The following is a 16,189-nucleotide window of genomic DNA, read 5'->3' as shown; positions in this document are numbered from 1 at the left end:
AAGAAAAGAAATTGAGGACTGCAGATGCTGGAGAGAGTCAGGTTATTTAGGGCTGTAGATGCTGCAGCCGAATAGGCCTTGGGACCAACAAACAGCCCATCAGCAACAGGAGATGGGTCAAGTACAGAAATTGCTGGAGAATCTCAGCAGGTCCGGCAGTGTTTGTGGGAAGAAAGCAGCGCTCACGTTTTGAGTCCGGTGGCTCTTCATCAGAACTCCACGAATTTCTGAAATATCACACAGATACTGCCAGATCTGCTGAGATTCTCCAGCAATTTCTGTTTTTGATCCCATTTCCTTTTGCTCTGCTGCTGCTGTTGGGCTGTTTGTCGGTCTCAAGGCCCAGATCTGAAACAAAAAAAATACACAAATTGCAGAAGAAACTCTGCGGGTCTGGAAGTGTTTGCTGGAAGAAAGCAGAGCTGACATTTTGAGTCCGGTGGCTGTTCATCAGAACTCGATGAATTTCTGAAACATCCCACAGATACTGCCTGAACTAGAGAATTTCTTCTGCAATTTCTGTGCTTTTTGTTTGTGGGAAGAAAGCAGAGCTGACGTTTCAAGTCAAGTGGCTCTTCATCAGACCTTGATGAATTTCTGAAACGTCCCACAGATACTGCCTGACCTAGAGAATTTCTTCTGCAATTTCTTTTTTTTGTGTTTCACATCTCCATTATCCGTAGTTTATTGTTTTATTTCAGTGGGGCATGGTCGCTTCTGGTTCAGTCGGCCTGGGTTGAAGTCCCATCTGCTGTAGAGATGTGTAACAATATTTCTATGGGACACGATGGCTTGATCTAAGATTAAAATGATTCACTATTGTGCCACGTGATTTCTGAAACTGCTAAATTCGACCGATAATAAGTGCCAGTCCTTATGCTGTCGTTTTTAACATTTTACATGTTAGTAAAAAAAACTTTTCATTGCATTTAGATTTTTTTTTCCAATTTAAGAGGGATTGGAAGAAGATGCAAAGAAGGCATAGTAGCAATGCTGACAACATCCCATCAGAAAGGCAAGTGTTTGCATTTTGTGAAATCTGTGGTTTGCAATGGGTGGGAGAGGGCAAGTATCGATGTTATTAGTGTCATCATTGAAAATATTTGGCAAAATCAAACAATTGTTTTATTCTGAAACTTACTTTTTAACTACTTTGGCTATGTTTAGAAATTTCATTTAAAAATGAAAAGCTGAAACAGATGTATTAAAATTTAGATGTTTTTGAACCAGTGTTGGGTTGGCTTGGCTAAGCTAATGATGTTAACAGCTTGGAAACTCAGTAATATAGAAGTCCTGTCAAATTTAATGGTAAGACTTCACTTTAAGTTTTTTCCCATTTCCTGTTCTCGGCACTTTGTAGACTGTCTAGTGGTCAGAATGGAAACCCAGCCCTGACAGGCGACAACAGAGTAATGCAGAAGTAGGGAGGAGGGTGAGATCCTGGTTTGATAGAGATTCTTTGTTGGCAGAATTAAGTCATTGGATAGTAGTGGGTCTGATCACAAGGAGGGAGCAAGTTATCACTGAGAGACTGGGGAACAAAAATCACTTTTCCTTTGGCCCACATGCAGTGTAGAAAATACCCTTGCCTCTTAGAATGCACTGCTATCATTATAAGATATTCAGCTATTAATATAAGATAATAAACAAGAAACACAATTGGCAATGTACAAAAACTCCTTTACCCAAAGAGTAGTGAGAATGTGGAACTAAATGTAATGAAGAATGATTTGAAGTGCATAGAATAGATGCATTTTAAGAGAGTCTTAGTCAAGCATATAAGGAAATAATAGATTTAAATGAGAAAGAATGAAAAAGGCCCGACTCCAGATAGGCCTGAGGATAAAAAATGGCAAATAATGACACAGGTCACAGGCTGAAGAATTTTTTTTTCAAAGAAAAACAAAAATTCTAGAAATGCATGCAAATCTTCAGAACAAAATATCTAAAACTATTATCATTTCTAGCACATCTGTTTTTTCTTTGTTTTTGTTTTAAGCTTCCAGCATCTTTCTTTTGGCTATTACACGATAGTATGCTGTTCAATAATGCATGCCTTAGCAAAAACCTTTGGCTTTTGCCTTCTCTAGCAGTCTGAATTTATCCATTTTCCTCACCAATTATCCAGTAGTGTCAGAGAGTCATAGAGATGTACAGCATGGAAACAGACCCTTCGGTCCAACCTGTCCACGCCGACCAGATATTGCAACCCAATCAAGTCCCACCTGCCAGCACCCGGCCCATATCCCTCCAAAGCCTTCCTATTCATATATCCATCCAAATGCCTCTTAAATGTTGCAATTGTACCAGCCTCCACCACATCCTCTGGTAGCTCATTCCATGCATGTATCACACTCTGCGTGAAAAAATTGCCCCTTTGGTCTCTTTTTTATCTTTCCCCTCTCACCTTAAACCCATGCCCTCTAGTTCTGGACTCCCCAATGCCATGCTTTCCTATCCATGCCCCTCATGATTTCATAAATCTCTATAAGGTCATCTCTCAGCCTCCGACACTCCAGGGAAAACAGTCCCAGCCTATTCAATCTCTCCCTATAGCTCAAATCCTCCAACGCTGGCAACATGTAAATCTTCTCTGAACCATTTCAAGTTTCACAACATCCTTCCTATAGGAGGGAGACCAGAATTGCACACACTATTCCAAAAGTGGCCTAACCAATGTCTTGTCCAGCCGCAACATGACTTCGCAACCCCCTGTACCCAATATTCTGATCAATAAAGGAAAGCATACCAAACGCCTTCTTCACTGTCCTATCTACCTGCGACTCCAGTTTCAAAGAGCTATGAACCTCACTCCAAGGTCTCTTTGTTCAGCAACATTCCCTAGGACCTTACAATGAAGTGTATAAATCCTGTAAGATTTGCTTTCCCAAAATGCAGCATCTCACATTTATCTAAATTAAACTCCATCTGCCATTTCTCAGCCCATTGGCCCATCTGATCGAGATTCCGTTGTAATCTGAGGTAAATGTCTTCACTGTCCACTAAGCCTCCAATTTTGGTGTCATCTGCAAACTTACTAACTGTACCACTTATGCTCGCATCCAAATCATTTATGTAAATGACAAAAAGTAGAGGACCCAGCACTGATCCTTGTGGCACTCCACTGGTCACAGGCCTCCAGTCTGAAAAACAACTCCCCACCACCACCCTCTGTCTTCTACCTTTGAGCCAGTTCTGTATCCAAATGGCTGGTTCTCCCTTTATTCCGTGAGATCTAACCTTGCTAATCAGTGTCCCATGGAGAACCTTGTCGAACACCTTACTGAAGTTCATATAGATCACATCTACTGTCCTGCCCTCATCAATCCTCTTTGTTATTTCTTCACAAAACTCAATCAAGTTTGTGAGACATGATTTCTCACGCATAAAGCCATGTTGACTATCCGTAATCAGTCTTGCCTTTCCAAATACATGTACATCCTGTCCCTCAGGATTCCCACAACTTGCCCACCATTGACGTCAGCTCACAAGTCTGTAGTTTCCTGGCTTATCCTTACCACTTTTTTTAAACAGTGTACCATGGTTTTCAAAGTTTGGGAGAAGATTTGTAGCTCGGGTGCTCGTTGTTGTGGTTCTGTTCGCCGAGCTGAGAATTTGTCTTGCAAACGTTTCGTCCCCTGTCTAGGTGAGATCCTCAGTGCTTGGGAGCCTCCTGTGAAGCGCTTCTGTGCTGTTTCCTCCGGCATTTATAGTGGCCTGTCTCTGCCGCTTCCGGTTGTCAGTTCGAGCTGTCCGCTGTAGTGGCCGGTATATTGGGTCCAGGTCGATGTGTTTGTTGATAGAGTCTGTGGGTGAGTGCCATGCCTCTAGGAATTCCCTGGCTGTTCTCTGTTTGGCTTGCCCTATAATGGTAGTGTTGTCCCAGTCGAATTCATGTTGCTTGTCGTCTGTGTGTGTGGCTACTAAGGATAGCTGGTCATGTCGTTTTGTGGCTAGTTGGTGTTCATGGATACGGATCGTTAACTGTCTTCCTCTAAAGAGGAAGAGGAACACCTATACAAAGTATTCGCCAAAAACAGATACCCTCGCAATTTCATCAACAGATGCCTAAGGGAGAGACAACGGAACGAGGACATGCCACAACCCAAAGGACTAGCCACACTACCATACATCAGGAGCATTTCTGAACTGACAGCCAGACTACTGCGACCACTAGGACTCATAACAGCACACAAACCAACAGCCACGCTCAGACAACAACTCACCAGAACAAAGGACCCGATACCCAACATGAGCAAAACTAATGTAGTGTACAAAATCTCATGCAAGGACTGCACAAAACACTACATCGGACAAACAGGAAGACAGTTAACGATCCGTATACACGAACACCGACTAGCCACGAAACGACACGACCAGCTATCCTTAGTCGCCACACACACAGACGACAAGCAACATGAATTCGACTGGGACAACACTACCATTATAGGGCAAGCCAAACAGAGAACAGCCAGGGAATTCCTAGAGGCATAGCACTCATCCACAGACTCTATCAACAAACACATCGACCTGGACCCAATATACCGGCCACTACAGCGGACAGCTCGAACTGACAACCGGAAGCGGCAGAGACAGGCCACTATAAATGCCGGAGGAAACAGCACAGAAGCGCTTCACAGGAGGCTCCCAAGCACTGAGGATGTCACCTAGACAGGGGACGAAACGTTTGCAAGACAAATTCCCAGCTTGGCGAACAGAACCACAACAGTGTACCATGGTAGCCAAACTCCAGTCTTCCGGCACGTCACCTGTGACTATCGATGATACAAATATCTCAGTAAGAGGTCCAGCAATCACTTCCCTGGCTTCCCACAGAGTTCTAGGGTACAACTGATCAGGTCCGATATTTAACCACTTTTATGCCTTTCAAGACATCCAGCACTGCCTCCTCTGTAATATGGATATTTTTCAAGATGTCACCGTCTGTTTCCCTATATTCTATCTTTTCCATGTGCTTTTCCACATAAATACTGATGCAAAATACTTGTTTAGTATCTGCCCCATCTCCTGCGGCTCCACACAAAGGCTGCCTTGCTGATCTTTGAGGGGCCCTGTTCTCTCCCTAGTTACCCTTTTGTCCTTAATGTATTTGTACTTGGATGTATTTGGATTCTCCTTAACTCTGTTTGCCAAAGCTATGTCATGTCCCCTTTTTGCCCTCCTGATTTCCCTCTTAAGTATACTCCTACTGCCTTTACACTCTTCTAAGGATTCACTCAATCTCGATCCTGTCTATACCTTACATATGCTCCTTCTTTTTCTTAACTAAACCCTCAATTTCTTTAGTCATCCAGCATTCCCTCCACCTACCAGCCTCTCCTTTCACCCTAACAGAAATATTCTGTCTCTGAATTCTCAGAGCCTCATTCCTGAAAGCTTCCCTTTTTCCAGCCATCACCTTTCCTGCTAACATCTGTGCCCAATCAACTTTTGAAAGTTCTTGTATAATACCGTCAAAATTGGCCTTTCTCCAATTTAGAACTTCAACTTTTAGATCTGGTCTATCCTTTTCCATCACTATTTTAAAACTAATAGAATTATGGTTCCTGGCCCTAAAGTGCTCCCCCTTTGACCCCCTCAGTCACCTGCCCTGTCTTATTTCCCAAGAGTAGGTCAAGTTTTGCACCTTCTCTAGTCGGTACATCCACATACTGAATCAGAAAGTTTTCTTGTACACAGTTAACAAATTCCTCTATATCTAAACAGTTAACACTATGGCAGTCCCAGTCTATGTTTGGAAAGTTAAATCACCTACCATAACCACCCTATTATTCTTACAGATACCTGAGATCTCTTTACAAATTTGTTTCTCAATTTCCCTCTGACTATTAGTGGGTCTATAATACAACTCCAATAAGGTGATCATCCCTTTCTTATTTCTCAGTTCCACCCAAATAACTTTCTTTGATGTATTTCCAGGAATATCTTCCCTCACTACAGCTGTAATGCTATCCCTTATCAAAAATGCCACTAGTTCTCTTCACTTCCCTCCCTTTCTGTCCTTCCTGTAACATTTGTATACTGGAACATTAAGCTGCCAGTCCTGTCCATCCCTGAGCCACGTTTTTGTAATTGCTATGCTATTCCAGTCCCATGTTCCTAATCATGCCCTGAGTTCATCTGCCTTCCCTGTTCGGCCTGTTGCACTGAAATAAATGCGGTTTAATTTATTAGTCTCACCTTGCCCTCTGCTTTGTCCCTGTCTGCCCTGACTGTCTGACTCGCTTCTGTTCTCAACTGTAGCAGTCTCAGATTGATCCCAAACCCCACCCTGCCACCCCACCCTAATGTTTAAATGCTTCCGAGCAGCTCTAGCAAATCTCCCTGCCAGTATAGTACTTCCCTTCCAAGGCCACTTCTACCTGAGAAGAGATTCCAATGAACCAAACATGTGAAACCTTCTCCCATACACCAGCTCCTCAGCCATGCATTCATCTGCTCTATCCTCCTATTCCTGCCCTCACTAGCTCATAGCAATGGGAGTAATCCAGATATTACTACTCTCGAGGATCTCTTTTTTAAATTCCTGCCTAACTCTCTGTAATCTCCCTTCAGAATCTCAACCTTTTCCCTTCCTGTGTTGTTGATTCCAATGTGTACAATGACCTCCTGCTGGCCCCTCTCCCCCGTGAGAACATTCTGCACCCTCTCTGAGACAACCTTGATCCTGGCACCAGAGAAGCAACACACCCATTCTGATTTTTCGCTGCTGGCCACAGAAACATCTGTCTGTATCTCGGACTATAGAGCCCCCTAACACAATTGGTCTCTTGGAACCTGACATACCCCTCATTGCATTAGAGCCACTCTCAATACCAGAAACTTGGCTGTTCATGACATCACCCCCTACATTTTCCAAAACAGTATACTTGTTTGAAATGGGGATTGCCACAGAAGACTCCTGCAGTACCTGCCTACCTCTCTTACCTTTCCTGGCATTAACCCACCTATGTGACTGTATCAGCAACTTTTCCCCCTTACTGTGATTGCCATCCATCATATTCCCTTGCTCTTGTATATTCCTCATTGCCTCTAACTGAATCTCCAACCAAACCATTCAACCTGATAGGATCGCAACTAACGGCATTTATTGCAGATATAATCCTCAGTAACATGTAAACTCTCTCTAAACTCCCACATCCGACAAGAAGAGCATATCACTCTACTAAAGGCCATTTTTGCTTCTTTCAATCCAAACACCCAAAAAATAACCCTGTCTTATTTCTCTACAAAACACTGGTCCAAGTTAAATTAATATTTATGGCTTATATTTTTTAAGTTTAATCAAGAGACCTATCTCAATATAACATACAATCAAGAAATAACCCATTCTACTTACTACTGCAGACTTACTGTAAGGCCATGCTTAAAATATTCACTTATCGTTTTGGTACTGTGACCTCTCCCAAACAGGTTCCTCCGAGATTAATTGTGAATTAGTGCTAGAAAAGCTAATAGGTCTAAAAATTGATAAATCCCCTGGCCCAGATGGGTTGCATCCTCGAGTTCTGAAGGGGGTGGCTGAAGAAATAGTGGATGTGTTGGTTGTAGTCTTTAAAAAATCACTGGAATCAGGGAACATCCCAGATAATTGGAAATTGCTTTTGTAACCTCCTTGTTCAAGAAAGGATGAAGACAAAAGATGGAAAATTACAGGCCAATTGGCTTAACCTCGGTTGTAGGTAAAATTCTTGAATCCATCGTTAAGGATGAGATTTCTAAATTCTTGGAAGTGCAGGGTGAGATTAGAATAGGTCAGCATGGATTTAGTAAAGAGAGGTCATGCCTGACAAACCTGTTAGAATTCTTTGAAGAGGTAACAAGTATATTAGATCAGGGAAACCTTGTGGATATTATCTACCTAGACTTCCAAAACGCCTTTGATAAGGTCCCTCATGAGAGGCTGCTGAGTAAGGTGAGGGCCCATGGTGTCGAGGTGAGCTACTGGCATGGATTGAGGATTGGATGTCTGACAGAAAGCAGAGATTTGGGATAAAAGGTTCTTTTTTCGAATGGCAGCTAGTGATAAGTGGTGTCCTGCAGGATTCAGTGTTCGGGGCCGCAGCTTTTCACTTTATATATCAATGATCTGGATGAAGGGATTAGGGGCATTCTGGCAAAGTTTACCAATAATAGGAAATTAGGCGGATAGGCAGGTAGCTCTGAGGAGGTGGGGAAGCTGCAGAAATATTTAGACAGTTTAGGAGACTGGTCCAAGAAATGGCTGATGAAATTCAATGTGAGCAAACGCAAGGTTTTGCACTTTGGAAAAAAGAATACAAGCATGGATTATTTTCTAAAGGGTGAGAAAATTCATAAAGCCGAAGTACAGAGGGATCTAGGAGTGCTAGTCCAGGATTCTCTAAAGGTTGACTTGCGATTGAGTCCGTTGTTTAGAAAGCAAATGTAATGTTGTCATTTATGTCAAGAGGGTTGGAATGTAAAAGCAGCAATGTGCTACCGAGACTTTATAAAACTCTGGTGAGGCCCTATTTAGAATACTTTGTCCAGTTTTGGACCCCACACCTCAGGAAGGATTTACTGGCACTGGAGTGTGTCCAGCGGAGATTCACAAGGCTGTTCCCTGGAATGGTAGGCCTAATATACAACGAATGGCTGAGGATCCTGGGATTGTATTCAACAGAGTTTAGAAAGAAAGAAACTTGCAAGATAGTGCATTGCTTAGAAAGGGTGGATGCTGGGATTTTGTTTCCATCAGGTGGGGATACCATGACTCAAGGGCACAGCCTTAGAATTAGAGGAGGTCAATTTAGAACGGAAATGAGGAGACGTTTCTTAAGCCAGAGAGTCATGGGCCTGTGGAATTCATTGCCACAGAGCACAGTGGAGGCCGGGACATTAATGTCTTCAAGGCAGAGATTGGTAAATTCTTGATATCGCAGGGAACTAAGGGTTACGGGGAGAGTGCAGTTAAGTGGCGTTGAAATGCCCATCAGCCATGATTGAATGGCGGGGTGGACTTGATAGGCCGAATAGCCTTACTTCACTTCTATGTCTAATGGCCTTAAAAGAGGAGCAACTCTTACAGGCACAATTTTTTCTCTGTCCTCCATCTTGGATTATCCAGAATCCTTTCTAAATTTACCCATTCATATCTCTTGCCCAGAATAATAATTATTGAGTACCTCAATATATTTAAGTGCATCATTATAGACCAGAACAAACTGCCTCAAACTATTCAGAAGATAGTCTGGACCCCAACCTTTTCTTACTTAAAAGCTAAATCTAAAGAGTTGCTTTCCAGATGCAATTTGATTGGTCAAATTACCAAATTTAAAGCAAAATACGCCTTATTTATCTACTATAATTAAAATACAACACAAGAAAGAAGGAATTGGAATAACAACTCTATTGAAAACTTTAACAGAATAATAGATACATTACCAATTACTAATTAACTGTAACATCCCAAAAACACACACTTGGCAAAATGCAAATTCAGAAAACAGATTATCTGCCACGGGAGTTGCATGTGAGATAGAGAACTCTCAGCTTTTGGCTCTCATGAAGAGAGGAAAAAAAAGCTTCCACTTCTTCAAGACCCTGGTTCTGTGGGAGTTTGACCAGGCCTATTCAGGCTTTTTCTACTCTTACAACCTTATTTTAAAAAGAAACCCAAGGCCTCAGAAGCTGTTCACTGTACTGGTTCTAGTAGACTGCATCATCCTCTCTGCCTAAAAACCTCTCTTCAAAAAAAGAACCAAGACAAAATAACCTCTTAAAGTTACAGCATTGACATAGAATGTAAGTATGTATTATATATGTGATACTAGTATTGTCACATTTTTAGACAAAAACTTCTTATTGTAGTATAGTTTTCAAACTTGATTATTCTTCTCTTTTTTTAGGACAAGGAGTCAGACAGTTGGTTCAGAGACCAGTGTGGATGAAAATGGTGTTTTTGAAGGACTCAAACCTGAAAACCCATCAGCTCAGCAGATGTTTTCTGGTTTGACAAGTCTACAATCAGGCCCAATAAATGCTGCTTCCTTCCAGTCTAGTCTGGTCTTGGGATCTTCACTCACTGCTTCAGTTGGAAGTGGAGATGTGTTCATTCAGATGACACCACAAGAGGAGGGAGCCATTCGCACAGAGAATATGCAGTACCATCATCGCCATCGGCATCATCATTATCACCACAGCCATCATCGTTCATCTCTGTTGCATGTTTCTGGTGATCGTCATGGCAACACAGAAGATGTCAATGATGACCCTGGAACTCCTGCCCCAGCACTTTCAGAGCTCAAGGCTGCAGTCAACTGGCTTCAGAAGGGCCTTCCGTTTATCTTAATATTGCTGGCTAAAGTTTGCTTTCAACATAAGCTTGGTAGGGACATCCATCTTTTAAATTATGTTTGCTAGTAACAATTTGACTGAGATGCATATTCTTTAACAGTTACTGCATTATATAAGGCACCATGATAATCTTCTTTAGCATCCCAGGACAAATGTTTTGGACCATCTGTGTTCACAGCAGCCAATAGAATCTTTCTAGACGTTTGTTCCACTGAGCATTGTCTACAGATACACTCCATTACAGCAGCTGCTGAACAAACAATATCTTTAAGAGCATTAAAGTCCACAAAGTACATAAGCTCATTTTTTATTTAAACCTGCTTCATGGTAATCTGAGAACTCATAATTTGATAAATTATTCAGTTGAGGTGCTTATGCATAAATCCTACCACCCTTGAAAATAGTAGGAATGTGCATGTGCAGTGATCCTCAAACCATTTGCAATGAAATTACGATCTTGCAACAGTACTTTTTTAAAATCTCTATCCCATGTGGTCCTTCTTTGCCAGCCATACATTACCTGTTCCTTTCATTTGTTTCATATCATCTTAAATCGCAAATTTTTGATCAGGCATGATCATGTTAAATGCTGGAGCAATCAGTACGGGCTGGATAGTCTACTCCTGTTCCTGTGTTCCTATCCCATCCCAGTTATTTTTCTAAAGACATCTCCATCGCACAAATCTAGGGCTAATTTGCTTCCATGCTATATCCTTTGTCAAAATATTTTTGTTGGACTTAACTACTGCTCTTTTTGTCCTCCACAAAACCATCCCTACCCTGCTATTGCTTGTCACTGTTAACATTTGGCCCTCCTATACTAGTCTCTTCCTCACTTCCCTTCCAATCCCTCCAGCTAGGGTAAATTTATTGTGAGGCTATCCTTGCCTTTTGCTGTTCTCAAACAGCCTCCCACCACTGCCATCAGCAACAACTGGCATGCTGCACGCTTTCCAGTTAACATCACATCAGAGCAGTTACACCTCAACGCAGCACCCACTCGCTAAAGCTCACAGTAAAGTAAGCCTTTTTGAGGAGGAGTGGTGTGTGAAAGAACGTATGGGCAATTTTGATCTCTTTACTCATACTTCCTCATTTTTCAGTCTGTATTCTTAGGGGAGAAAGTGGAAATGATTCCAATTTGTGGACATATGGAGGTGGAACATGGAGAAAGAGAGAGAGAAAAATATTACAAAGATTATTCAGAATAAATTAAAATATGATAATAGTGTTTTGTGCTGACTGAATTTAGTTCTGTGACTTCATGATTATATACAGTCAGTATTTCACATACTTCATTCTTTTGTTGCAGTGGACTCTGTACATGGAATCAACTAGCTGGCCCCAGGAAATTTCAGGTAGACAAAAACCGTCAGCTGAAGTTTTCCAAAATTTGGCCAAATGTCGATTTCAGGGAGATTTTTGGAAGGGGGGTGGGGTGCGGTTCTCACGCAGGTTTATGGTGCTTACCTTATTACGTATGCACTATGTCTCCAAACTACCTACTCTTGTGTTATCATGAAAATCAGCAGCAGCGTATCTGCTTACTGCTGCCAAGACATCCTAGTGTTCACTGTGCTGGCACTATATTTCAGGCCCATGTGCATCTGTTTAAATGCTGCAAGCCACGAGAAGCTCTTCACAGTTGCAGTCTGGGAAGAATTGCCCTCGAGTTGGTTGATGGAAGCAAGTTGACACTCCAGTTTGCTGACAGGGGCTGAGAGGTCCTGTGAATGGAGTGTTGGAGAGGAGGGTTGTTCTCTTTCCTTTAGATTGCCAGAAGACCTCCCTCTGGATCATCTGCTCCACGCTTGCAGCCATGCGCCACTACCTACATTCCCTGCAGTCAGCCCGATCCCAGCTCAGGACAACACTCTCACAGACCTGCAAAGGAACTCTACTGTTCTTCATCCTCAGAAGAATCCATACACTAAACAAACAGTTCTTCCTAGCCATATCAGAAATTAAAGACAGTAAGTACCAAAAACTTTCATGTACTTACCCCCACATTCCGGATTCCTCAACCGTTCCAGTATCTTCCATCGGCCTCCGGAACCATTCGGGCGCCATTACTCATACGGCCGCTGCAGCAACCGCCGCCGCGAACCATGACGTCACTTCCGCCCCACCGATCATGCAGCCTCCGCGATCGCTGCCCAGACAACTGCCTCCACGATTGCTAGAAAGACCATTACTAACAGATTCGTGGCCTCTGGGGGGGTCCACAGCCACTGGGAACAACACCGTTTCTGCCGTCGCCGCAACCACTTCTGCCCCTGGAGTTGCCGTTGCCGCATCTACTTCCGCCCCCAGTGACGTCACTCACCTACACAACGACCACGCCGCATGCGTCTCCGCCCCGGCGCCGATCTCTGCCGCCACGCCGAACCCCGCCCCTACCCCAACTCCACCCACATGCCTAACTCTGCCCCCATGCCGAATGCCAAACCCCGCCCTGTCCCCACCCCCACTCCCAGCTCCAGCCCCACACCAAGTCCTAGCTCCCAGCCCTGCCGTATTTTCACCATCCCTCCAGACGTCCCCCTCTCTGAGGATGAAAGATCAGTCCTCAGCAGATGCTCACCTTCATCCCCCTACGCTCCCGGATTAACGATTTCAACACGCGGCGAGACATCGAACAATTCTTACACCGCCTTCGCCTCTGCGCCGACCTCTTCAACCAGGATTCTCACCCACCCTCTGATGACCCCTTCTCCCGCCTCCAACACACCCCATCCACCTGGACACCCTGTGCTGGCCTCTTACCCGCCCTCGATCTCTTCATAGCCAACTGCCACCACGACATTAACTGCCTCAACCTGTCCACCCTCTTACCCACTCCAACTTCTCACCCTTGCAACGTGCAGCCCTCCACTCCCTCCGCTCCAAACCCAACCTCACTATCAAACCGGCAGACAAGGGAGGTGAGGTGGTAGTTTGGCGCACCGATCTTTATATTGCTGAGGCTAAATGCCAGTTTATGGACACTCCTCCTACTGCTCCCTTAACCATGACCCCACCTCCCACCACTAAACCATCATCTCCCAGACCATCCATAACCTTATCACCTCAGGAATCTCCCATCCACCGCCTCCAACCTCATAGTCCCACAACGCTGCACCGCCCGTTTCTACCTCCTGCCCAAAATCCACAAACCTGACTGCCCCGGTCAACCCATTGTCTCAGCATGCTCCTGCCCCACCGAACTCATTTCTGCATACCTCAACACTGTCCTGTCCCCCTTAGTCCAAGAACTCCCCACCCACGCCCTCCACCTCCTCCATGATTTTCACTTCCCCGGGCCCCAACGCCTTATCTTCATCATGGACATCCAGTCCCTATACACCTCCATCCCCCATCACAAAGGACTCAAAGTCCTCTACAGCTTCCTTTCTCACCGTACCAACCAGTACCCTTCCACTGACACCCTCCTTCGACTGACTGAACTGGTCCTCACTCTGAACAACTTCTCTTTCCAATCCTCCCACTTCCTCCAAACCAAAGGAGTAGCCATGGGCACCCGCATGGGTCCCAGCTATGCCTGCCTCTTCGCCAGATATGTGGAACAGTCCATCTTCCGCAGCTACACTGGCACCACCCCCCACCTTTTCCTCCGCTACATCAATGACTGTATCGGCGCTACCTCGTGCTTCCACGAGGCGGTTGAACAGTTCATCCACTTTACTAACACCTTCCACCCTGACCTCAAATTTACCTGGACCGTCTCAGACTCCTCCCTCCCCTTCCTAGACCTCTCCATTTCTATCTCGGGCGACCGACTCAACACAGACATTTACTATAAACCGACCGACTCCCACAGCTACCTAGATTACACCTCCTCCCACCCTGCCCCCTGTAAAAAATGCCATCCCATATTCCCAATTCCTTCGCCTCCGCCACATCTGCTCCCAGGAGGACCAATTCCAATACCGAATAACCCAGATGGCCTCCTTCAAAGACCGCAATTTCCCCTCAAACATGGTTGACAATGCTCTCCACCGCATCTCCGCCCTTGAGCCCCTCCCCTCCAATCGCCACCAGGACAGAACACCACTGGTCCTCATCTACCACCCCAACAACCTCCAGATACATCGTATCATCCTTTGTCATTTCTGCCACGTCCAAACAGACCCCATCACCAAAGATATATTTCCCTCCCTTCCCCTATCAGTGTTCCAGAAAGACCACTCCATCCGCGACTCCCTCGTCAGGTCCACACTCCCCACCAACCCAATCTCCACTCCCGGCACCTTCCCCTGCAACCGCAAGAAATGCAAAACTTGCGCCCACACCTCCCCTCCTCACTTCCCTCCAAGGCCCCAATGGATCCTTCCATATCTGTCATAAATTCACCTGCACCTCCACGCACATCATTTACTGCATCTGCTGCACCCGATGTGGCCTCCTCTACATTGGGGAGACAGGTCGCCTAATTGCAGAGAACACCTTTGGGACACCCGCACCAACCAACCCAACCGCCCCGTGGCTGAACACTTTAACAACCCCTCCCACTCCACCAAGGACATGCAGGTCCTTGGCCTCCTCCATCGCCAGACCATGGCAATACATTGCCTGGAGGAAGAGCGCCTCATCTTCCGCTTAGGAACCCTCCAACCACAAGGGATGAATGCAGATTTCTCCAGCTTCCTCATTTCCCCTCTCCCCACCTTATCTCAGTCCCAACCCTCGGACTCAGCACCGCCTTCTTGACCTGCAATCTTCTTCCCGACCTCTCCGCTCCCACCCCCTCTCTGGCCTATCACCCTCACCTTAACCTCCTTCCACCTATTGCATTCCCAACGCCCCTCCCCCAAGTCCCTTCCCCCTACCTTTTATCTTAGCCTGCTTGACACACCTTTCTCATTCCTGAAGAAGGGCTTATGCCCGAAACATCGATTTTCCTGCTCCTTGGATGCTGCCTGACCTGCTGCACTTTTCCAGCAACACATGTTTCAGAAGAAACAAAGGCACTGGACTCTGCCAGCTTGGCCTGAAGTGCAGTGTGCATACTCTGGAAGAACAGCAGCAATGATGCAACAAGATTAAGGACCTTCTTTGCTCTGCAAGGATAAGTGTCACCATCTTTTCCCTCCCCTGCTATTTCAGACTTGCTATAACTCTGCTTCTGTGACATCTCTGACCAAGGCTCATGGTCTTACTGTTGCATGCAGCATCTTTCCTTAACTGCTCTCATCCATCTCATCACCCAGTATACTAACCCTGCACGTGCTTTTCACTTCCTACTCAGTCGTCCAGGACACTGCACCACCTTTCCAGCACTTGCCCCACCACTAGCAGATCTGCCGCTTGCCTCTTATTTAATCCCTGCCTTTGTCTCATTCCAGGAAGAAATAGCCCACAACAGGACAGAGAGCCAAAGACAGATGGGGGTAAGGTGTCTAATAATCATCTGCTTATCCCCCCCTTACAATGAGAGAATCCTTGACTTAGCAGGAAAGGATTGCTAATGTGATGATGCCGAGACTGTCATCTCATGGGCACCAAACAAGATTCATTGTCAAATGCCATGCTGCTCTCCTTTAACCACCACAATTAATGTAGTGTTAACATGCCCAAGTTCCTATCCCTAGTTTGCATCTTATTCCCTCTTTTGTCTTCAGTCGTCATGAGCAGCATCCACACAGCTTCCACACTGAAGACACCATCCCTTCCAGTCTTTTCCACTATCTCTTAGGAAGAAGCCACAAGCGCACAGCTGTTTTCTATATCGGCCACCAGCTCAGACACCTCAGTGGGTATTTTAGTGAAATTTGTATCAGGAGCACGTTCTGGTCAGCACATTACTACCATGTATCTGCAGCTGGCCAAGGAAGAAACACCCAGGACTCTG

General features: G+C 45.0%; 1 protein-coding gene across 4 annotated transcripts in view; it reads left to right on the top strand.

Moving 5' to 3' along the window:
• rnft2 (ring finger protein, transmembrane 2) overlaps window positions 1–16,189 on the top strand; it is a 62,215-nt gene that overhangs the window by 336 nt on the left and 45,690 nt on the right. For 3 of the 4 annotated variants that reach the window (XM_072587316.1, XM_072587314.1, XM_072587318.1), the window contains exons 2-4: window positions 934–1,015; window positions 9,891–10,369; window positions 15,684–15,728. In XM_072587316.1, coding sequence (XP_072443417.1) covers window positions 934–1,015; window positions 9,891–10,369; window positions 15,684–15,728 — 606 coding nt within the window. The remainder of the gene's footprint in view (window positions 1–933; window positions 1,016–9,890; window positions 10,370–15,683; window positions 15,729–16,189) is intronic. The other variant, XM_072587315.1, reaches the window with a different exon arrangement.

This window comes from Chiloscyllium punctatum, chromosome 17, assembly GCF_047496795.1.
Source record: "Chiloscyllium punctatum isolate Juve2018m chromosome 17, sChiPun1.3, whole genome shotgun sequence".
Lineage (NCBI taxonomy): Eukaryota > Metazoa > Chordata > Chondrichthyes > Orectolobiformes > Hemiscylliidae > Chiloscyllium > Chiloscyllium punctatum.
Note: the sequence above shows the minus strand (reverse complement) of the source record. Positions and strands in the feature narration are given on the sequence as shown.